General features: G+C 42.7%; 2 protein-coding genes across 2 annotated transcripts in view; both read right to left on the bottom strand.

Moving 5' to 3' along the window:
• Nucleotides 1-3,930: 3,930 nt before the first annotated feature.
• Nucleotides 3,931-16,579, bottom strand: LOC135080907 (neurexin 1-like). Its single transcript, XM_063975636.1, has 15 exons — nt 16,383-16,579; nt 15,277-15,394; nt 13,728-14,327; nt 13,453-13,653; nt 13,260-13,376; nt 12,999-13,177; nt 12,577-12,748; nt 10,844-12,279; nt 10,106-10,294; nt 9,369-9,563; nt 8,294-8,400; nt 7,668-7,888; nt 6,897-7,199; nt 4,660-4,805; nt 3,931-4,086 (listed from the first exon to the last, which is right to left on the bottom strand). The coding sequence occupies exons 1-15, from the start codon at nt 16,512-16,514 to the stop codon at nt 3,931-3,933; spliced, it is 4,272 nt and encodes a 1,423-aa protein (XP_063831706.1). The 5' UTR covers nt 16,515-16,579.
• Nucleotides 16,577-24,964, bottom strand: part of LOC135080906 (neurexin 1-like) — a 38,817-nt gene continuing 30,429 nt past the window's right edge. The window contains exons 7-10 of the mRNA XM_063975635.1: nt 22,089-22,281; nt 18,644-18,835; nt 18,067-18,233; nt 16,577-16,597 (exon numbers count right to left, since the gene is read on the bottom strand). Of these exons, the coding sequence (XP_063831705.1) occupies nt 16,577-16,597; nt 18,067-18,233; nt 18,644-18,835; nt 22,089-22,281 (573 nt within the window). The remainder of the gene's footprint in view (nt 16,598-18,066; nt 18,234-18,643; nt 18,836-22,088; nt 22,282-24,964) is intronic.

Below are 24,964 nucleotides of genomic sequence, written 5' to 3'. Positions count from 1 at the left end.
CCAAATAAGCTCTACTTTAGCCCCTATCAAGGAATGTATTACATTTCCTGTCACCCTGTATTGATTACATATTGATATGAGAATTGTATGGGGAAATCAAAACAACTGCTCGTATAATTTACACAATATATTATTATTTCCAAAAAACTGTCGCTTTACATAAAATTAAACTTGGTCCGACCGTAGTCGAGGTTTTAACAACTTTTGGTAAATGGTGTAACAAATTAAAGTATTCATATCCATGTTGAGCTAAATGTACATCTGCCACTGTGTTACAAAGACAAACATAAAAACATATTTATACAAGAAGGCAATACCTACAACGTTTAATAATATTTCTAACAACAAAATTGCTATGACAGCTAAATAAATTCAAGAACAATTTTGTGTAGGTAGATAATTTTCAACAATAAGTTATTACGGATTACTTACACACAACATTGTTCTATATCTCTATGAACCAATCAATATAAGTAATATGTAGGTACTATATTTTCTATTTACATAACGCTGAATAACATTAATTAAAACATGTTATGTTGAAGAACAAAAAAACTAAACTGTATTTCTTGTCGATAAACTATTTGGATATGTAATTAATTATTCCAGACACAAATAACTTCCATAACACAGTGTACAGGGATAGAATAGAAAGTACAATAATTTTGACATAAACTAAATCATTACACGGTAAAACTCGCCAACCACATCAACTTTACCTCTAAAATTGACAGATAAACAAATTGTTGATACTTGATAATAACATTTTGTGCCGTAAAACGAGTGTGAAGTACACCGTACCATACCGCTTAAATTACAATATCATAATTGTTAACTATTTACAATAAATGCAACTTCAAATACCTAAAACCTGTGCTTCATAACAATCTATATAAATATGTTATTTTTTCGTCTTAATTTAAAGCTAATTTAATTTTTAATCGGAAAGAGGAAAACGGGACGGTGGATGTACAATACATTCTAGTTGTAAAAATATAGAAGCAGTTTATTTACTTACAAACAATTAATTGAAACTGCATGCAAATTCTATGTAGGATCAAGGAGTTAAGAAGAATGGGGAAGGTTTAAGAGCAGCGAAATTCATAAACAATATGAGCGTGAGATTTACAATATGGATGACAAATGTCGCTGCATACATTTACACGAATAACAAGAATGGAACAAGTGTTGTACCTTGATGTACACCTTGAAAAGTTTGTCGTGAACACGTTTAAATAGTTTTTGCAAAATAATATGTTGACAATATAATACTAAGGAATGTTACTCATCAGTGTAAGTAAGGGAGAGTTTAGATTGAAAACAAACAACATTTTGTCACTGAATTTGAGTTTATCAATTGCTTCGTTGCTTCCAGATTTCTTTGGTTATTGGGACTTAACAATCACTCAAGTATTATGATATTTGGTTTGACGTTTGACTTTTTTCTTACAAAATTGGAACAGAGTATTGAGCAGGGATATCCCCAGAAAGTTGCAAACCAAATTGAAATTCTATTTTCCCATACCAAATCTACAAGCTCTGGTTGTTACGCTTTTCTACGGTAATATACACGCTTCAATCTACCTTCAAGCGAATCTCAAGTCTCATAATTATGATATCATCTCCTAATCCGCTACAGCCCGCGTCCCACCTACCAATAAAAATAGTGTATAAGATCTAATAAATATAGGAAAGATTATTGAAATTGTAAAAGTACGGTAGTCTTTAATTGAACGATATGCTTCATTTTCGTGATGGCAGCCCCAATTTAGCATTATAATTATTTTATTTATTGCGATATTTCAATAACAAGTCCAAAGATCAAAATTGAAGAACACTCGTATAGATTTCGTTCTACAAAACTTGGTATACCTTTTCATTTCAGCAACAAAAAATCGCTTTTCCTACTTATAACTATGATAGAATTGAAACGGTATAACTCGAGATGTTTTTCTTGATGATTTCAAGACGTGACTAGAACTTGTATATAATTAGAAAAAGTGATTCGATTTTAAAGATTCTCGTTCAATTTTGATATTTGTAAAACACCTAAAACTTGACTATCGATAGTCTTAAATTTAAACTATGAAAGGCAATGCAGATAGAAAAATTTATTCGCGTAATTACTTTACGATAGCAATGTACAGTTTAAAATTATTGATATACTAACATAACGAAACACAAACGTAACGGTATAATACAAGTTAGTGTTAATGCAATTCCAGATAGAGATAGTTTCGCATTACGGATTAAAATTGCACATCTGACCGCACAAGTGATCTATAACATTACATTAATTAATATTTACAACACTAAACACTTGCGAATCAGTCAGTATTTGGTTACTTACATTATGTTTATCATTAAGCGACTTATGATTATGAGTTGCGGTTGTCGGTGTGGTGGTGTTGGATGTTCTGCGAGGTCGGTTAAATGTTAAGCGTCTACGGGGCTGGATGTCACCTCACTACTGATATGTCCTGCGCCCACTTGTGCTAGCACGTGATATGGCGGATGGAGCGACCGGCGCGTTGCTACCAAACTTTTGTCCCATTTTCCACATGAACGTCATTTCTGTTTGGCGTGATCAAGTCTGAATCTTATTCGTTTAAAAAGGTTTCTTTCATTCTAGATGAGCTAGATTTGCTAAAATATGATCTCATCGCTATTTGCTCAGTTTTAATTATGTAACGCAGAAATTACATCAAAGTTCATACAACGATGAAAACATATCCGTTTACAGAACCACTCATCATCATCATCTGGTTACTTATTTTGCATATCAGTTTCTCTGCATCAAACAGAACTCTTTCCAGAGGCGGATGGAGGATTTGGTCTATATTTCCCACACTCGCCACAATAAATCATTATCGTCGACTAATGTACGTTTTAAATTGATAAAATGCCTCAATAAGATTACATCGTGGCGCGCATCCTTGGCTAGCTCATCACAAATTACAACACTCAGAAATTCTCAATAAGTTGTGTTCACTCTTACAAATTCGAAAGTCGTTTCGTAGATTCAGATTTGACCACGCCCCACGCACCACTAACACGATGTTATAGCGTCACGTCACTTTACACGTTGCTGTCACTGATGCCGTCACGTTCGATCACATCACGTCGATTTACAAGTGCCACACTCATCACTGTCACAGCGATGTTTCAACGTCACATCAATGCCGTCCCGGATCGCGTCACAGCACACGTCCTATGACGTCCCGGATCGCGTCACAGCCCACGTCCTATGACGTCCCGGATCGCGTCACAGCACACGTCCTATGACGTCCCAGATCGCGTCACAGCACACGTCCTATGAAGTCCCGGATCGCGTCACAGCACACGTTCTATGACGTCCCGGACCGCGTCACAGCACACGTCCTATGACGTCCGGGATCGCGTCACAGCACACTTCCTATGACGTCCCGGATCGCGTCACAGCACACGTCCTATGACGTCCCGGATCGCGTCACAGCACACGTCCTATAAAGTCCCGGATCGCGTCACAGCACACGTCCTATGACGTCCCGGATCGCGTCACAGCACACGTCCTATGACGTCCCGGATCGCATCACAGCACACGTCCTATGACGTCCCGGATCGCGTCTCACAGCACACTTCCTATGAAGTCCCGGATCGCGTCACAGCACACGTCCTATGACGTCCCGGATCGCGTCACAGCACACGTCCTATGAAGTCCCGGATCGCGTCACAGCACACGTCCTATGACGTCCCGGATCGCGTCACAGCACACGTCCTATGACGTCCCGGATCGCGTCACAGCACACGTCCTATGAAGTCCCGGATCGCGTCACAGCACACGTCCTATGAAGTCCCGGATCGCGTCACAGCACACGTCCTATGAAGTCCCGGATCGCGTCACAGCACACGTCCTATGACGTCCCGGATCGCGTCACAGCACCTGTCGACTTACACGTACCACTCCTTGATGCCGTCGCGCTTGACGGGCTGCGTGGGCACGGGCAGCGGCGGCGCCCCGTTTCTGTTAAGCGGGAGCGGTTGAAGGTTGCGGACGGCGCCGCCGGTGGGCGCGCTCGATGCGCCGCTTTGGTAACTTGAGTGAGCCTGAGAAGTAAAAATAGTTTAAGTTCTTAATCTTAAAGACCACGAGCCGGAAGACGTAGCGTGGGCAGGCCTCCCACTAGGTGGACTGACGATCTAGTGAAGGTCGCGGAAGGTGCCTGGATACGAGCGGCGCAGGACTGGTCTTTGTGGAAATCCTTGGGAGAGGCCTTTGTGCAGCAGTGGACGTCTTTCGGCTGAAACGAACGAACGAACGAAGTTCTTAATCCTATATCGTTCAAGAGGCGCCTTAGAACGAGGAAGGCCGACCCCAAATGAAATGGGAAAAGGCACAGAAAAAGAAGAAGAAAGAGGTCGGGAAAGGCATAGTAAACAAGAAAAAAGGCCTTAAATCGACCTGATAATTCTGCCAAAGAAGGCATTGACGAAAACAGAAGTCCGTTTTCTCCAAAATTAAATATAGACTAGGTAAATACAAAGAAAACATGTATTTACTTCACTGACTGGTCATTGGTCTCAAACTGGTCCCGATTTGGTCTTATTAACTTTTCAACAAGCAGTGGCATGAACTCTGAATTCCAATCACTTGAAGATCATACACCAATTCGTTGTTACCTGGTTCCCCAGCAGCGCGGCGCTGGCACCCTGCTGGTAGCTCTTGTCCTCGGTGACCTTGTACGAGGGGTCCAGCTTGAACACTATGTACTTGAGCACGATGATCACTATCAGTATTATTGCTATCAGCACTGATGCTACTATGCCTGGAAGAAAAATACTTCGATTTAGTTTTTGTTCTTTGCCGTACCCCTTTCCCACGACAATCCGGTTTTACGGGTCCAGTAAAGCAGGATTCCATAAAAATACACAGTCGTGTGAACATAGAAGTGTGTGTTTCAAATTCGAACAGAGGGCTTTGTGTGAGTTTACATCAAACGTCGTCACTAGTGAGCGCCTAAAAAATGACATTAACCTTTAACCGACGAGGTGCGGTCTCACAGACCGCTCCGGTTTTTGAAATTTCTGGATTGCAATGTTCTACTTACTCCCGTGTCCCAAGCGTCTCAGTACCTTCGAGTTTAGTTGCCCAAACGCCATTACAGGTAGTGGTTACATCGACGAGGGCAGTTTTAATAAGATAATTCGATTTAAAGTTCAACAGCGGTCTGTGGGACCGCACGTCGCAGACTACGTGACATTTTTGTACCATACTGAAATTGGCGTTTTTATTTTAGACGACAAATTTTTCGTAAAAATGATGGATCCTGGGCCACCACAACCTAGGAAAAGACATTTCCTAATGATATATTGATATTTGAACATAATATTATGTAAAAGATGGTAGTCTGTAAATAAATACCGCGAAACGGGTGGTAAAGCAAACAGTGACATGTATTCTAGGCTCTGACATGCCAAATCAGGCTGATATCATTGCACCAGCTGCAAAAAAGACGTACATTTTAGTCCACCTAAATTGAAAACGAAATTATCTTACAGGTGTTACCTATGCATTCCGAAAATGCTTGTCATGCGGTAAAAAAAATGTCCTGATTTTGCCTGATGTTTACCCTACGTCAATTTTTTTTTGTGCATGTAATTTACGTGTCATTTATTTTTATTTTATTCATTATGTTCACTATATTTAGGAAGGAGTATAGTTTTACTTCCAATGCAGCGGTGAACAGTTTCGGAGATATACCATCTCCCTGCCTAACGCCTCGCTGCAGTGGAATCGCCCTCGTGCTCTGCTCCTGTACTCGGACCGACATGGTGGCGTTTTTGTACAAGCACTTCAGCACCTCGATGAGGAGATCCGTAAACGAACCAAAGTCGCTGACATAGCCCGACGGATTAGCAAACTGAAGTGGCAATGGGCAGGGCACATAGTACGCAGAACTGACGGCCGATGGGGCAGAAAGGTTCTGGAATGGAGGCCGCGTACCGGAAAACGCAGCGTGGGACGTCCACCTACAAGGTGGACCGACGACATCGTAAAGGTAGCAGGGAAGCGCTGGACGCAGGCCGCTACCAATCGATCAACATGGAAAGCATTGGGGGAGGCCTATGTTCAGCAGTGGACGTCCTGTGGCTGAAATGATGATGATGATGATGATGATAGTTTTACTTGCTTTGATTAAAATTTACAAGTTATATAGGTATTATTGAGCTCTAGTGTAATTTCAATGAAATTAAGGGTCAAAAAAGTTTAAGCCATATTAAAATAAAAAATATACATTGATTCCTCGCAAATTATACGTATGTTTATTTGTAATACTATAATGTTCTCAAAAAATATAAAACCAATATACTTTTATACAAAAAAATATTACTTTTTGAGTAAACAGTATAGCGGTCCCACAGACCGCACGTCGTCGGTTAAAGGTTAAATGTATGACGGATTGTACAGCGCCCCTAGCGGAAATTATCAAGAACTAAAATTTGTTACTAACGTTTGATGTAAACTCACACTCAGCCCTCAGATCGGTTTTTTGTGACACACTGCATACGAGAGGTTCATGTGAATGTTAATAGTATCACGTATCCTACCAAACAGGATCCTGCAAAAACATGATGTCTTCATGGAAAGAGCCCTAATGGTAATAAAACTCATAAAACTAATTTATTTCTGTAAATTAATAGACTTAAAAAAGCACTTTTACACGTCCAAGTATTAACCCTCCCACTGCTTCAGGACAATAAATGGGCCAGTGCTGAGAAGAAGCAGCGCAAGAAACTCAGTCACTATTATGTCATTGCACATTTAGTCACAGCAAGATCTATTCTTAGAATATTAATAGGGTATCTTTAAATAATCAGTATCTGAATATTAAGCATCTTCAATCAAAACAACTCACCGACAATAGTCGCGAAGAACTCCGACTCGGGCGGGACGACCCTATTGTCCGTCGACTTCGGCTGGTACCACTTCGTGGTCTTATCATATCCATTATAATCCTGATGGCCCCTGCCTGGGAGCCTCTCCTGCTCTCCCATTCCTATCCCTATCTCGTAAGGCGGTGTCCGTGTTTCTATCTCGTTCCCTCGCCGGTCCTCGTAGTCTGGTATGTGGTTGTCTTCTTCAGTCGTGTGCGTTGTCTCGTCAGGGGTGTGTTTGCCGATCATTGTGGGGGTGTAATGACCGCTGGAGTGTGTGTGTTCTGAAATGTTGGATTAAGGATTATTGAAAAGTTAGTTATAATAGCAATAAAGAACTTTCAGAGTATATTTCAGTGTCAATTATTGCATCGATTTTTTCAGTCTTTTAAAAACATTAAAATGAGGGCAGGCATGAGGGTAGACATGCAATGCAACGTGCATTCTCTTTGCTTGTCACATTCATAAGTCAAATTAAGTCTACTAAGTTTTCTCCTTTCCATAGACGAAACAAATGATATGCCTCTGCCATTAGAAGTGAACTTTTACAACGTCATAAATTGACTGTTATTACAATTCCACCCACTAGATTAGTCTGGTCGTTGAGCACGTAGAATTTTGTCCATTGACTCCAAGCTAGAATGATGAAGATGGATAGCTTGGGGTCATTGGACGAAATTCTACGTGCTCAGAGACCGGGCTTTAGAATGCAATGAACTAAGATAAATATTTGACTCGAGAACAATCCTCACCATCAGTAGGCGTGGTCTTCCTCTCAGGCGTGGTGGCAGTATCCACAGTACCCGCATGCATATTGTCATGGTCAGGTAGCGTTGTCTGGATATCGGCCTTAGTACTGGGACCAGAATCGGTCGACCCGTCGGTGGAGCCCTCGAGAGACTTGTCCACGTGTTCGGTTGAGGATATTGAAGCCGTCGGTGACGTCATGCTGTGGGTACTGCTGGCTCCGGATCTGGAATATTGGAATTTTAATTAACTTTAGAGACAATTCTAGTTGAGACATCTACAGAGTGAGCTCTAAACAAAAATGTGAATTTATCAACGGCTGGACATCTTATTTTTATTCTTGTTCTAACTCTGCCACTTTCATCACTTGTAACATACTCATTATCACGCTATCCTTGAAGCACCTGTTGCACTTGAAAATGCACTATCTAAGGTAGTTAGATAGTTAATTTCAACAGAATAGGCTACTGATTAAGTTCCAATGCCTTAAGTTTAGTCAGTAGGACATACTAACTAGGAGCCTTTTGAAATATTATCAGGCAATATATTGCGAATCATGGAATTCCCACCTGCCTGAAGGGCAACTGAAAAGTTGTAGAGATCAAATTAACGTAGTTGCGTTGCGACTTACGTGGTAGCTGGATGTTCAGGTTCTGTCACTTCGTCCACGCTCGCCCCAGAACCCTCCGCACAATCTTCGTCATCACAAGGCTTCATCAGTTTACCGCTTGTATCACCCTGTAGCGAAAACAGAACTCATTTCAAGACATTTTAAGAGTATTTTTGAAAGTTATTGTCATCGCTTGTTAATCTCTTCTTAACATAACTTCTTTATTATTCTAGTTATAAATTCTTTTGGAGCTCATTCTTATTATGCAGATGCTTCTTTTTTGGATGTTTTATAATCTAAACAGATGTAATTTGGAAACAAACAATAAATAACCTGGTGTGCTGTCTACTTTCACATAATTAAATTTGTCAAGATTACAATTTTTCCCTCAGTCACTTTTCTATTTGTTTTAAGCGGCTATTCTAGTTCAATAAGTCCTAGTATCACTGCGACTGGTACAGTTCTATTGTGATCGCGGCTATTTTCCTAACAGTTCGTGCATTCAGTTCATTAGGTAGTGCAGTATCTTTTGGGGGGCGATATGTTTTACATTTTGTGGGCTGAGGATGTGTTTGCTCAGGTGTAAGCTCTGCTTGCACATCAAAGGTCCGCAGTCTGTGAGAATGTGTAGTGGCGTTGGCCTCGTGGCTTAGTCACTTCGCAAGCTCAGCCACAGGACGACTACTGCTGAACATATGCCTCCCCTAATGCTTTCCACGTTGATCGATTGGTAGCGGCCTGCGTCCAGCGCTTCCCTGCTACCTTTACGACGTCGTCGGTCCACCTCGTAGGTGGACGTCTCACGCTGCGTTTTCCAGTACGCTGCCTCCATTCCAGAACCTTGCTGCCCCATCGGCCGTCAGTTCTGCGTACTATGTGCCCTACCCATTGCCACTTCAGCTTGCTAATCCGTCGGGCTATGTCAGCGACTTTAGTTCGTTTACGGATCTCCTCATTTCTGATTCGATCTCGCAAAGAAACACCAAGCATAGCCCTCTCCATAGCACGCTGTGCAACTTTGAGCCTCTGTATAAGGTCTATAGTGAGAGGCCACGTTTCCGAGTCATAAGTTATCACTGGCCACTCAGTCACTTACCTTGGCCTTATAGACCCTGGCCGGCGGCCGCCTGGTGGACGGCACGTACACCGGCGTGATGAGGTCGTCCCCGGAGCCGGCGTCGGGCAGCACGCACGCGTCCTCGTCGTCGTCGCGGCACCCCGACCCTGCCCCGGAGTACACCAGCTCGTCTATCACACCGGGGCCACCTTCAATCCGTCCCCCGGACACGGCCTGAGCCGAGGTCCGAGCCTACTGTGGTCCGTAGACCCCTCGATCGGGCCCACTAGAGTGAGCCCGCCGTAGGCTGGACTTTGGTCCAACACCGCGGTGGGCAACCCTCTAGTTGGGTTCGCCACTGATCGGGCGCCTTATGCCACACTCGGCCTCGTCGGCACGCGCACCGACGATCACCAAACGGCTAGAGTACCTTCTGTACTCGCCACTCTGCCCGGTGAAGCTGGAAAAGCTCCTCAAGCTACCAGAGCGCGTCCCGTCAAAAAAAAACAGGGCCACCGTAGCTTGATGGTGGCGTCTGTGTAGTGGCGTTGGCCTCGTGACTCAGCCACTTACCTTGGCCTTATAGACCACTTTAGCTTGTTAATCCGTCGGGCTATGTCAGCGACTATGGTTCGTTTACGGATCTCCTCATTTCTGATTCGATCTCGCAAAGAAACACCAAACAGAGCCCTCTCCATAGCACGCTGTGCAACTTTGAGGCCTATAGTGAGAGGCCACGTTTCCGAGCCATAAGTTATCACTGGCCGGCCACTCACCTTGGCCTTGTAGACCCTGGCCGGCGGCCGCCTGGTGGACGGCACGTACACCGGCGTGATGAGGTCGTCCCCGGAGCCGGCGTCGGGCAGCACGCACGCGTCCTCGTCGTCGTCGCGGCACCCCGACCCTGCCCCGGAGTAGACCAGCTCGTCCATCACACCAGGGCCACCGTAGCCTGATGGGGGCGTCTAGAACGGAAAAATTATTAGTTAGAACTCGTCAGTCTACTGCTGGACATAAAAGTTTTGGTCATGTAAAAATGTTTGGATCATTAGCTCAAAACTGCAACGATACACAACAGGACATAAATTTTATTTTGCGTCGTATTATTATATTTATCTAACAGTATCATTATGTACTTCATGCGCACAATCATGGTCCCAAATATCAACACTGCATCTTCACACCATTCAGCAGCTCAGGGTACTTATTCAGCTAGTCTTATAATCACCAGGGTCGTATTTAGAGACCAACTGAGCACCAGATAGATTGGAACAGGTGATGATTTATCACCTGTTCCATCCTATTGATGTCTCTGTCAAGCGGCGTGTGCTCTCCTTCCATCGATACTTATGGATCCCCCGTAGCAGCTAGTTCCAGCACCCTAACACTATCCACCACCAATGTCTATGGCTAGCTTATTGTGAGAACGATGAAGAATCAGCATAATCACCTGTTGCATCCTATTGATGTCTCTGTCCAAGCGGCGTGTGTGCTCTTCTCGCGTCCCCTCTCACAGACACTGAAGGGTCCCCTGCGGCAGAAAATTCTAACACCCTGACTCCATCCACCACCAGCCCAGCTATGACGCCACTATCTCTGACCAGCAGACTACTATGAAGAATCAGCATAATCACCTGTTGCATCCTATTGATGTCCCTGTCCAGCGGCGTATGCGCTCTCCTAGCATCTCCTCTCACAGACACCGAAGGGTCCCCTGCGGCATCCAATTCTAACACCCTGACTCCATCCACCACCAGCCCTGCTATGACGCCACTATCTCTGACCAGCAGACTACTATGAAGAATCAGCATAATCACCTGTTGCATCCTATTGATGTCTCTGTCCAGCGGCGTGTGCGCTCTTCTCGCGTCCCCTCTCACAGACACCGAAGGGTCCCCTGCGGCAGCCAGTTCTAACACCCTGACTCCATCCACCACCAGCCCAGCTATGACGCCGCTATTTCTGACCAGCAGACTACTATGAAGAATCAGCATAATCACCTGTTGCATCCTATTGATGTCTCTGTCAAGTGGTGTATATGCTCTTCTCGCGTCCCCTCTCACAGACACTGAAGGGTCCCCTGCAGCAGCCAATTCTAACACTATGACTCCATCCACCACCAGCCCAGCTATGACGCCACTATCTCTGACCAGTAGACTACTATGAAGAATCAGCATAATCACCTGTTGCATCCTATTGATGTCTCTGTCCAGCGGCGTGTGAGCTCTTCTAGCGTCTCCTCTCACAGACACCGAAGGGTCCCCTGCGGCAGCCAATTCTAACACCCTGACTCCATCCACCACCAGCCCAGCTATAACGCCGCTATTTCTGACCAGCAGACTACTATGAAGAATCAGCATAATCACCTGTTGCATCCTATTGATGTCTCTGTCCAACGGAGTGTGTGCTCTTCTCGCGTCTCCTCTAACAGACACCGAAGGGTCCCCTGCAGCCGCCAGTTCTAACACCCTAACTCCATCCACCACCAGCCCAGCTATGACGCCACTAACTCTGACCAGCAGACTACTATGAAGAATCAGCATAATCACCTGTTGCATCCTATTGATGTCTCTGTCAAGTGGCGTGTGTGCTCTTCTCGCGTCTCCTCTCACAGACACCGAAGGGTCCCCTGCGGCAGCCAATTCTAACACCCTGACTCCATCCACCACCAGCCCAGCTATGACGCCACTATCCCTGACCAGCAGACTACTATGAAGAATCAGCATAATCACCTGTTGCATCCTATTGATGTCCCTGTCCAGCGGCGTATGCGCTCTTCTAGCATCTCCTCTTACAGACACCGAAGGGTCCCCTGCGGCAGCCAATTCTAACACCCTGACTCCATCCACCACCAGCCCAGCTATGACGCCACTAAAGGTGCGAGACCCGCCTGCGCCACCGCCCACCGTGATGGTAGACATGCTGTTGAAGATTGTGGATTGTTGACCTCCTGTAATAGAAAATGATCGAGATATTAACTTCTCAGACAGTTTATACCGCTGCTTACCTAAAGCATAAAGCCTGGCCTCAATCGTGATCCATACGGATGTTTGTTAACCAAAAAGACACGTATTTGTTAACCAAAGCAAAAAGTAACGCAAATATCATCTCTACCATCTCTACTTTAAAAGACGTCCACAGCTGGACAAAGGCCTTTCCTAAAGATTTACGAAACACCTGATCCTGAACTGACGTGTCAATTAACTATGGCTAGTAACTGTTCTAAAACGAATAAAGGTAAACCAACCTTGTGGATGTCGAATATTGACGGCGTAGTTATCCAGCTGCAAAGCAGATCGGCTGCCGTTCCTCGTGAAGCGAGCGACGTGATACGCTCCATCGTCAACCCTGGCCGCCTCATCACCAAGCGGGTGGTCACCACCGCCCACGTTGTATACCATGAAAAGGTTTCCTCGGATCTGAGAACATAGAAAATATCTCTAAGATTAAAAATATCCAGAGAAAAAAACTCCTGAAATGTTTGAAATGCTTATACAACAAAAACGTAAGATAAATGGTTCCATGGTGACCCTAAGTAACTAAATGAAGAACTTGAATACAATCAAAAGCAAAAGTTGTTATGATAATATACGAGTAGTAGTACTGTTCATCGACAGCATTGAATTTAATCGCACATCGTCAAGGTAAACGAAACACGAGTACACTCACGATCTCCATTTGCATGTAGTCCTGAGTGTTTGACGACTCGATCCTCAGAAGCACAGCATCAGCCTTGCTTGTGACGAAACCAAGAGCCACCTTATCAGTTTCCGTATCAGCTACAGAAGATGACGGGAACGAGTATGTAATGATACCTCGACCTGGGCCAAATTCATAGGCAATCGATTCTGAAAGCAAAAAGTATTAAATTAACTTAGTTCTTGAAGATATTCTGTGTATTGTTTTCGTATGTGTATATTGTGGGCTTACCATCATAACAGGTAGGTCCAGTAAATGACGTCAGATCACAGTCACAAACGTATGTATTCCACTGCTGAACGCAGACTCCTTTGTTAGCACAAGCATTATGTGTACATTTTGTGGGACCTAAAACAATTTTAAATCAAAAATCTGCTACTTGAAATTCTACTCATTTCCATTGACATAAGGTTGATTTTTATACCTTCACACCCCGAACCTAATGAAGAACTCGGAACAACAGCATCGTCCATCAAAGAAGGAGACTCTCCTGGTAGATCTAAACTAGACATGCACCCTTCAAAACCTTGTCTGGACAGAACCCCAACTGGCAGTGATGAATACATATCCTTAGGCACACCACCAACAAACAGAACGCTATCCAACTCAAGCATTAAATTTGAACCTGAAAAAGATATTAAAATTTTAGCCACACTTCACTGCTTGGACAAAAACGTTACCCAATAACATAAAACTTACTTGTAGTGTGCATTTCCAAGTCATCATCAACTTGTAACGTGTGTATTTTTGGCGTAGGTCTTCTTACAGATACCGTGTGCCATCTGTTGTCGTTCAAGAAATTCTTCAGTTTATCCTTCATAGTTACAACGCCATCTCCAAGGTTAAACACACAGTGAATGTGTCCGTTGACCAGCTCTATGGCTATAAAATCTTGCTTTTTCCCTCCATTGTAGAACAATAGTCCGTCCATTTCAGTGGTTCGGAAGTAAAAGTCTAAATACGTGTTCCCATAAGCCTTCAGTAAAGGAAGGCCTACATACGTATGTTTCGATTTGAAGGTCACAGATTTATAAACGTTCAAAGAGTCTGGCTTCATGAATGTTCCAGTGAAAATTATGTTGGATGTGTCATAGATGTTGTTGTTCTCATCTCCACTACCAATTCCAAGCGTCTTTGCCATATCAATGTATTTTATTCCGTTGAAAACAAACTTTTGCAGATATCCCACGAAGTTGGGCAATGTGGAGGTCATCTGAATTTCTTCCTCCGGGTGAAATAATCCTCCTAAATGCAACGTGGATATCTCTAAAGTAGATGCTTTTCCTAAAATCGTTTCAGCTGAAAAACAAATCCATTTCATTAAGTATCGGGTAAATTAAGACGCATCACACCTATCCACAACATTGACTTTAAATAAAAAGAATAATTAGCAAAGTAAACTCATTCATAGATTATTTTAGCAGCCATTCGTTAAGTTATTTACACAGAAATTCTCATCTCAAGAAACAGTTATAGCGCTTTCATTACATTGGTAGACTTAAGCTTGACAGATGCTAGTGTAAAGGCTCATACAGCCTAGCTTTCTAACAAGAAGAAGTTGTGTTCGAAAGTCTCCCTTAGCAGTGAGATTGACTATTGCTTTTACACCTACGCCTATTTCAACCAACTACACTCAGTAATCCAACATTGTTACCTGCATTGACTCACGCTGTTCGTAAGTTGATTATGAACAGAATAAGTTAGTAGTTAAATAGTTGGTGGTTTATCAATGAAATCGCCTTTTTGTTTCGAACAATTAAATGATTGAAATAATTATCATTAAAAAATTTTGGCAATTTCAAAAATAAGCACCATAAAGTTCATTAGCACATACACACAGGAGACTACAGGAGAAAGAAACCAATAAACGAAGTAAGAAATAAGGGCATTCAACTAAAAGGTGGAGCCAAAGTGCCAGCTATTAAATCGAACGTAAACTAAGCGACTATACTACTACACTAAGAGGACATCTAACACCAAGCTAAAAACTTCTCAACATCATTGTTGAAAGGGTTTTGATAAGAATCCACTTTATTTTCCAGAATTTTGACAAAAAAGGTTGGACAATCAAAGTGAATTCTTCCTGGGACTTATTCTACATTTGATTTAGCTCCGAATTCATAAAGCATCAAAATCCTAAACTCCTTAAATCCTCAAAAAACTGTGGAGCTAAACCAAAACCAACCTTATAATCCACTACTTTAGGGTAAAAATAAAACTGTGCGGGTGCTGTCCCGTGCATACGTACATAACATACCGCGGACTGGCTGCGCCCCGTCCACCTGAAGTTTCAAGTTCGAGGCCCGACGGGAAAACCTAACCGTATGCCAGTTGTCGTCCGCCACGTTGGAGCCAGCTAGGAGATTCTAAAAGGAATTAGGAAAAACTTAATAGAAAATTCAAACAAACATCGTTCTAGGTATCAAATTTAAATAGCGCATTGGAGACGTTGTACTCTTTCTTTTCCTTTACATACTACTATTTCCCTAATTTCCATGCCCCTCTTTTATATTACTTTGCCAACCTACATAATTTCAAATTGCTCCCTTTACTGAGCGGTTACTCTGACAAAATTAAAGTAGTTTCGAATGTTGCCATCCTTCTCACTCAAAGCGAGATAGTAAATAAGTATACGACGGTGACAAGACTAAGTAAACCCGAAACTACGTAAATACAGCGTTTCAGACCCTGCCGTAATTTGTAGAAAAGGATCTTAACTTTGAAGTGATCAAAATTATCTCTGGTTATTTTTTTTACCTTTCAAAAATGTATCTTCATCAACTCATTAAGTCTTCACTGCATAGATCTACCCTCTCTAATTTACCAAAGGCAATTTGAGCTTATACACCACTACATTTTTATCACCGAAATTTTTTTAACAGGTTATGTAGAAACGTGTGAAAAATTTAAAGCAAAAGAAAAAGAAATGTTTTTCATAAAGTTAATTTTGTTATTAAATTTTCTTTAGTCTGTATTTTACGCGTCACAGCTGGGTCACTCCGCTGCTCGCTAGAATAGTCGTATGCGCTCGCATTTTGCCCCGATCTATCTGTCTCGCTCACGCCTCGACCACGCTTCCAGTGTTATTATTACATACGTAGCTAACTTAGACCATGTTAAGTTCTAATAAGTATTACATTATCTTACGTAAATAGTGCTAGCGTAGCGACGCGTGTGTCCATAAATTACCGATTTTGGGAGGAAATTTTGAGTAACTTTATTTGACTTTTTTTTTCCATAAATAGGATCAGTATCAATAACTCATTACCCAGATTTTTTTTTCGGTGATAAAAATTTTGTGGTGTATTTTGCCTACAGTCCCCACGCTGACTAGTTGGTTGGATAACACCTCACCTTTTCCCGATCCCCTAACCGCACACTGGCTCTGACCCTCCCCGCCGCCACAGCCAGCTCGATCCTATCGGCGGAGTGTTCCGAAGCTGTCCTCAGGAGCAGACCAGCTCGGGTGGTCCTGAAGCGCAGCATCAGCTCTTCGGTCTGCGTCACGTGTTCAGGGCCTAAAGACGCTGTGAGGTGCTGGCTGCCGTTCAGGTGGATTGTTGCGGTTTCTGAAAGGAATATGATTACAATTAAAACATGTAGCATGTAGGCGCACTGTATCACAATGGTTAATGTCAAAAAGATATTCTTCTATGTCCCTTATTTCATAGAATACATGGATCTCTTCTTTTGTTTGACTTTCTAAGGGCCGAGTTCACCAACTATCATTTAACCAATGTTTGAGTAATCGGCCGATTAATTTTTAAACGTTGGTTACGCAGCCGGTTAACTATTCGCTGTTCACCACGAATATTTTAACCGTGATTAGTAAATCGGGGAATCACCATCCGTTCAGGAGTGAATGAATGAATGCTATAAGTTTACTCAATAGCGAAGTCACGTCGTTATATTTAGTCAACACGAGTTTTGGTGACATTTACATTTAGTAGCATAGCAGTCACGGCGCTGTTACTGTCAAATGTCACTCGTGCTAATTTTATTTACCGTGTTGATCATAGAGGGTGTTGATGTTATGTTTGTTTGCTGTGAATTGGGATGATAACTGGGTTGTGAACTGGGTAATGAAATCGAAATTCTATTTAGTCCGTCAGACAGATAATAAAAAAAAATTGGACGCGTATTTTTTTCATAATTGAATAATTACAGTATTATATTGAGATGAAATGTCGCGTGACGTCATTGTTGAGTAAAAAATCTACATAGGCGTGACGTAACGCGCCATTTCAACTCGATGTAGCACTGTGAAAAAAAAAGAGATAAGGTAATATTTTTGAGTTCAATATTTTCTAATTATCTGTCTGGCGAACAAATAATTGAAATTTTGTCATCTAGCCTCTAGGTCGCCTTGGTCTGGACTCTTATCTTTAAGAATTTCAAGATTTTCAAGAAGGCTTGTAGTGATCTTGATAGTTATCAATTAATGCATTGAACATTTACTGCATGTTTGTTTATCTATTCTCAAAACCAGCGAAATTCGAAACAATGATGCATCTGTTGCAGCCAAACTCATAGAAAAATGCCATGTGTCCAACAAATGGTACTAAACGACGGTTAAACGATGCTTTGGACCTCGGTTATAATGATCGGCTGTTTAAGGGCTATAAACACTGGTTAACGTGTGGTGAACATTAAAAATGACTTGATCAGTAGTTTAAGTGTTAAACAGCCGTTTTAAAACTCGGTGAACTCGGCCCTTAGGCTGTGTTGCACCACCTAACTTTGACCGTAACGATAACTGGTGTTTTTTGTATGGAATTTTACAGATTTTTGACTTTGGCAAAGTTAAAGTAAGATGTTGCAAGCAAGCAACCCAGCCTTAGTTCGGTATCAATGGCAATATCCCCATTTTCTAGAATCCCCCAAGTCCAAGACTTTCTAAACCGAATATATTTTCAAGGTACCATTTTATACCATCTGCTCCAGTTTTAACAGAATTTTTTCTACAAACTATCAAGATCATTCACTTTGATAAAAAGCTACTCGTACAATACAATTAATTGATAAATACGAGTATAACCACAAACAGTATCTTCCACCCACCTCGCCCACAAGTGGGTCCCCCGTAGTTGGTAGCAGAGCAGTCGCACAGCGGTCGGTTCCAGCCCTCCGAACACACGCCGCCGTGCTGGCACGGGGAGCTCACGCACTGCTTCATCAGCACGTGACACGCTGGACGGACTGACGCTGGAAACATTTAGACAGAGCTTTTAGGATGTTACTCTATTGTTAAGTTTGATTCAAAGTCACCGGCATGTAAGACTACTTAGGTACCTACATTTTATTGGAAAATGAAACTTCTAATAAATACATAGAGACCATTAAGGCCAATATGACATACATTGGTTAGAGTCTTCTACTCTAAGAGACCAACGCCTCCATCGCCCTTTTCCACATTAGCAACGTAGCGCATTCTTTCAATACACTGAAATCGTTTTGCTGTCATGGTTTCACAGCAGCGGTGTGCTACCGGTGCATTGTTTAAAAGTCAGGTACATACATTCCTCAAACCGAAGGACCTTATATCATTGTTGTAATTTAAAATCAGTAACCAGCATTGTACTCGAAACAAAAAAATGAGCATAATTCACACTCACCGGAATCCTGCTGCCTCGCATAAGCCGTCAAGTCTTGCGGCTTCCCGTTCAGCACCAGGTCTCGTATGCAGCCCACGAAGCCCTGCCTCAGAGCGGCCGTCCAGAGTGCCGCAGGAGTCCTGGAGGCCGAGTATTCCGAGCCCAGACCTCCGACGTAGAGAGGCCCGTCGAGTTCGAGCTGGTTTGACTCCCCTGGAAATTGGAAATGGGCATTTTTGATTATTGGCAAAAAATATTGGTATTATCACAGAATAATAATAAGTACTACGTACAAATTGGTTCCTTCGTTCGTTTCAGCCAAATGACGTCCACTGCTGGACAAAGGTCTCCCCCAAGGTTTTCCATAATGAACGGCCCTGCGCTGCCCGCATCCAGGCTCTTCCCACGACCTTTACCAGATCGTCGGTCCACCTAGTAAGAGGCCTGCCCACGCTACGTCTTCCAGCCCGTGGTACATACAAATTGGTACATGAGGCAAACTATTAAGTTTGCCTTAGTATTGAGGCATTAGCCCCATGGGTTGGGGAGGGCCCAACCCGTCTAGCCAGCGTGGAGACTGTAGTTTGCTATTAAACGCAAAAAAAACTAAATGTTTAAAATTCACTATGCCTAATGTCAAACAAGTTAATACTAATATTACAGTAAATAATGAACGCATTGAACTGATAAACTCTACTGTCTTTCTAGGTATTACCCTAGACTGTAAATTACAATGGGGCCCCCATATTGCTGCCTTGGCGGGAAGACTTAGTTCAGCTGCCTTTGCGGTGAGAAAGATCAGAAACTTGACTGATGTTGAAACAGCAAGGCTTGTATATTTTAGTTATTTTCATAGTATTATGTCTTATGGTCTTTTACTGTGGGGCTCAGCAGCAGACATAGAATCAATTTTCATTTTACAGAAAAGAGCTGTTCGGGCAATATACGGTCTTAAACCACGTGACTCGCTTAGAGAAGTTTTTAAAGAAATCAATATATTGACTGTGGCATCACAATACATATTTGATAACATTATGTATGTCCGTAAACATATACATTTATTTACTAAGAAAAGTGACGTCCACTCATTTAACACGAGACATAAGAATAAACTTGCTGTTCCATCATTTAGGTTGCATAAGATAGGTAATTCATTCTTGGGGAAATGTATTACCATATTTAACAAAATACCACACAACCTTGTCGAATTGCCAATAAACAAATTTAAGATACATATAAAAAATACCCTTATGTCCAAAGGGTACTACAAGGTTCGAGACTATATTGATGACAAGGATGCGTGGTCAGTTCAGTCTGCACATATTTGATGTACTTAAATTTGACTATTCTTACCGTTAGATAATTCCTGGCAATAAGTGGTGACTGAGTTTGTTCCGGCGTTTCTTCTCAGCACTTGCCATATGTTTGTCTCGAAGCGCTGGTAGGGCCCAAAAGATAAGGAGACATGTAAAGTGCCCCATAAGGGCTACCTTTTCTTTTTTTATTATTTTCTATTGACGTTCATAAGTGCCACTGTCTTGTGGTCTAAACTGAATAAATAATTTTTGATTTTGATTTTGATTTTGAGACTAAATACTCCATTTGGCTCTGGTAAATTAGATAAGGTCGTGCTCCTGCAGTGTATACCAAAAGAACACTGATGAGAAGAAGGTCTCTGCAAGTTTAACTTTGGAAAGAATAAAAAACGTGCTGAACAGAATCTAACAGATGTGAAAAAGGTTGAGTTTTTGTTACATTAATCTAGTCACTGTCGGGTCTTTCCCACTCCGTCTCAACAGAAACAGTAACTCTAGCCAGTGGGAGTCGTCCACTCTCCTTCTGAAGGACCCTGCCTTTTACACTCGTCTATCGAAAATTTTCAACTATTTGTGTAAAACTTACCAGGGGTCTTAAATTCCGCGTTAGCCCCATCCACAGTCACTCTCCCGTCTTTTCCACTGCGCCTCAACAGAAACTCGTGCCAGTGTGAGTCGTCCACTCTCCTCCGGGAGGCCCTGACCCTCATCCCTCCGGATCCCAAGTCTTTAAAAGAAAACTTTTCAAAAAAACTTACCAGGGGTCTTAAATTCCGCGTTAGCCCCATCGACAGTCACTCTCCCGTCTCTCCCGCTCCGCCTCAACAGAAACTCGTGCGAATGGGAGTCATCCACTCTCCTCCTGGAGGCCCTGACCCTCACTCCTCCAGATCCCAAGTCTCAAAATGTTTATTAATTTGTCAACCAACTCACCGGGAGTCTTGAATTCCGCATTGGCTCCATCGACAGTCACTCTCCCGTCTCTCCCGCTGCGCCTCAACAGAAACTCGTGCCAGTGCGAGTCGTCTACCCTCCTCCGTGAGGCCCTGACCCTCACCCCTCCGGATCCCAAGCCTCAAAATGTTTATTTTGTCAACCAACTCACCAGGAGTTTTAAATTCCGCATTAGCCCCATCCACAGACACTCTCCCGTCTCTCACACTCCGCCTCAACAGAAACTCGTACCAATGGGAGTCGTCCACTCTCCTCCGTGAGGCCCTGACCCTCACCCCTCCGGATCCCAAGTCTCAAAATGTTTATTTTGTCAACCAACTCACCAGGAGTTTTGAATTCCGCATTAGCCCCATCCACAGTCACCCTTCCGTCTCTCCCGCTGCGCCTCAACAGAAACTCGTGCCAGTGTGAGACGTCTACCCTCCTCCTGGAGGCCCTGGCACTCACTCCTCCGGATCCCAAGTCTTTAAAAGAAAACTTTTTAAACAAACTTACCAGGAGTCTTGAATTCCGCATTAGCCCCATCCACAGTCACTCTCCCGTCTCTCCCGCTCCGCCTCAGCAGAAACTCGTGCCAGTGTGAGTCGTCCACTCTCCTCCGTGAGGCCCTGACCCTCACTCGTCCGGATCTAAAGTCTCAAAATTTTTATTAATTTGTCAATAACTCACCAGGAGTTTTGAATTCCGTATTAGCTCCATCCACAGTCACCCTCCCGTCTCTCCCGCTGCGCCTCAACAGAAACTCGTGCCAATGGGAGTCGTCCGCTCTCCTCCTGGATGCCCTGACCCTCATTCCTCCGGATCCCAAGTCTCAAAATGTTTATTTTGTCAACCAACTCACCAGGAGTCTTGAATTCCGCATTGGCCCCATCGACAGTCACTCTCCCGTCTCTCCCGCTGCGCCTCAACAGAAACTCGTACCAATGGGAGTCGTCCACTATCCTCCTTCCTCGAGACCCTGACACTCACTCCTAGATCCCAAATATTTCAAAAATGTTCAACTACCTATTTGTGTAAAACTTACCAGGAGTCTTAAATTCCGCATTAACTCCACCCACAGTCACTCTCCCGTCTCTCCCGCTGCGCCTCAACAGAAACTCGTGCCAATGGGAGTCGTCTACCCTCCTCCGGGAGGCCCTGACCCTCACCCCTCCGGATTCCAAGTCTCAAAATGTTTATTTTGTCAACCAACTCACCAGGAGTTTTGAATTCCGCATTAGCCCCATCGACAGTCACTCTCCCGTCTCTCCCGCTGCGCCTCAACAGAAACTCGTGCCAATGGGAGTCGTCCACTCTCCTCCGGGAGGCTCTGACCCTCACTCCTCCAGATCCCAAGTCCACGTGGACGTAGATGTAACCGTTTAGCATCTCCACAGCAAAGAGGTCGGCCTGGAATCAAATGGTAGGCATTGACGGGTTATGTTGATTTTGATGCTTTTTTGGTTCAAATAATCGACTTCAAAAAGTCGGAGGAGGTTTTCAATTTCACTGTTTTACATTTTTAACTATAAATATTCATTGAAAACCAAATAAAAGCGTTTCAGTAATAAATTGTTGTTACATCACATAGGTATTTACAGAGTAGAATCAGCAAGAAAACTGAAAAATTTATACATTTATATCCACAATACAGTACTTAATTTAAATATAATAAAAATATTCTGTGAAGTTTTCTATAGTTTAAAGTGAATAAGTGCATGCAACTTTTATAAAATAGTAAAATAACTTGGTGCATGCATACAAGAACTAAAGCAAATAAACCTCAGCAATAACAAGAGAGCAGTGCGATTTTCATTAATTAATAAAACAAGGCAGCAACAGTTCGTTGAGCAACAGCAGAGAATTGTATTAACAAAGTAAACTTCGCTCTCCTTTTGAAGAATCCTTTGTTTTTCTTAGCTCTCCCACATTATACAATAATATTTTGGAAATTATGTGCCAACTAAAACTATGAACTTTTAAATGTAAGTTCACTATCTTAATTTTGAATCTGTAACTTAATAATCTTTCTTTCTTCTTTCTTTTCAGCCAAATGACGTCCACTGCTGGACAAAGGCCTCCCCCAAGGTTTTCCACAATGAACGGTCCTGCGCTGCCCGCATCCAGGCTCTTCCCGCGACCTTTACCAGATCGTCGGTCCACCTAGTAGGAGGCCTGCCCACGCTACGTCTTCCAGCCCGTGGTCGCCACTCGAGAACTTTCCTGCCCCAACGGCCATCGTCTCTACGAGCTATGTGCCCCGCCCACTGCCACTTGATTTTAGCAATTCTGCGAGCTATGTCGGTTACTTAATAATATCGTATCATTATTAGGCCATTGAGATAAGATATAAGGGCCCTCGTCCACGGCAACTTTTTGTAGCGATGCAGTCGCGCAGCTGTAGCACGTTAGTAGCGCGTTGGCATCACTTCTGTAGTTGCAAATACGACAACGCGCGGTAGTAGTGACGAAACGCACAACGAAAAGTCGCCGTGGGTGAGGGCCCTAAGAAACTTAACTTAAATTTCAATGGCATAATAATGAGTATACTATCACATATTTCGAATATTACTGCTCCTAAGTACATACAGGCACATTAAATTCATTCCCAAGACGTTCGTAATCTTAATTCCATTAAACCCAATCGTATTCTGCCGAACACTAAACGAGTTCAGGCAATAAAATAAATATTCCGGCAACGAACACAGAAATCAATAGCGACTGGCAAAAACGGCAAAATAAAAACTAGTCAGACTGAACGTAATGCATGCAAACTATTCGCGAAACCGGCGGAATAGTAACCGTTAGATTTAGACATGCAAATGGCCTGTGGCACGACCATTGAAAATGCCAAACTCCGAATCGGGGAATCGGGTTTACGAATAAGCCCAGATATTGTTTATAGGGAATGCAATGAGGGCTATCGTTTTAGCGCTCACCAGTTAGCGCCACTGTAGAGTAAGGTCCTGTCACTTGCTAGTAGCGAAGACAGTGGCACCAACTGGTGAGCGCGAAAGTGGTAGGAGGACTATCGCATTTGCACTCATCAAGATGGCGCCACTGTAGAGTAAGGTCCTGTCAATCGCCAGGGGTGCCAACTGTTAAGTATAAAAACGATAGCCCTCATTGGATACAGATGATAGCTCAAATAGAATAGTCAGTATTATAGGTAAGAACCACTCCCATTCTTCCAATGGATGTCATTAATATGCTAACATCAGGCCTCTTCAACGCGACTAGCGTGGGGAGTGCAGGATAATTCCTCTTTGTGCCTCTGGTAAATTAGATTCCTTATGTTGTGGAAACTATATGACCTGACGATGATTCTAACACAAATAACTTGAGGCATTGAAATAAAGTAAACAACAACGTGTATTTAAACAATAAACACCTTGCTTGTAGTCGCAATATACGACCAAATGAAAGAAATAAAACGGACTAACAATTACGTAGGTACTGAAGCTATTGATTTAAATCGCTACAGTAAAATCTTTAACTTTATTCTTAAAATTGAGGAAAGATTTCCAAAGATGTTCATCAATATTTATTTTATCATCTGTATCCAAAATTAAAGTGAAAATTGAAGCTATGTCTAGTATTGGTTAGGTAATACTAAAGGTATCAGTGAAAATGTAGAATCAAATCAATAAATAGCTGGTGTATTTTAATGGTGCGAATTTGTGTAGGTATTATTATATCTTTAATTTTGCTTAGCCTAATCTATAGGGCAAGTGCAAAGTCCATAGGGTCACAGTCAATGCAATACTAAAGAAATCCCAATGTTTGTCACTGACAGTTTTAGGGTGTAATTCCACGCATAGTGTAGTTAAAGACGTGCATGCAAAATGTCTGTCAGTGACAACATCATTCCCCTATATCATGGAACAGTGATCAAATTCGTTAAATTTGATATCAAATAATCATATTTACTCGTAACAACAGTTAAACATACGTCCATATCAATACTAATTGACCCAAATCATGATTAATTTGATTAGTGCGCTGATCAACGTTCCATAATAAATGAGGTGCATAGTGGTTTAGACAGTACATCTGTGATATAGACCGACAGCCACAATACACTGTGCTTCGA

Source organism: Ostrinia nubilalis, chromosome 18 (assembly GCF_963855985.1).
Source record: "Ostrinia nubilalis chromosome 18, ilOstNubi1.1, whole genome shotgun sequence".
NCBI lineage: Eukaryota > Metazoa > Arthropoda > Insecta > Lepidoptera > Crambidae > Ostrinia > Ostrinia nubilalis.
The sequence above is the reverse complement of the archived record's forward strand: the minus strand, read 5'-3'. Positions and strand labels throughout refer to the sequence as shown.

What these genes read in the sequence shown, in the direction of transcription:
- LOC135080907 (XM_063975636.1), bottom strand. Translation starts at nt 16,514, where the DNA reads ATGCTGCGCTTCAGGACCACCCGAGCTGGTCTGCTCCTGAGGACAGCT. An exon ending in CCAGGGTCTACAAGGCCAAG is followed by an intron (nt 9,564 to 10,105) that starts GTGAGTGGCCGG and finishes ACCTCGGCTCAG; the next exon opens with GCCGTGTCCGGGGGACGGAT. An exon ending in CCTGAACATCCAGCTACCAC is followed by an intron (nt 7,889 to 8,293) that starts GTAAGTCGCAAC and finishes CCAATATTCCAG; the next exon opens with ATCCGGAGCCAGCAGTACCC.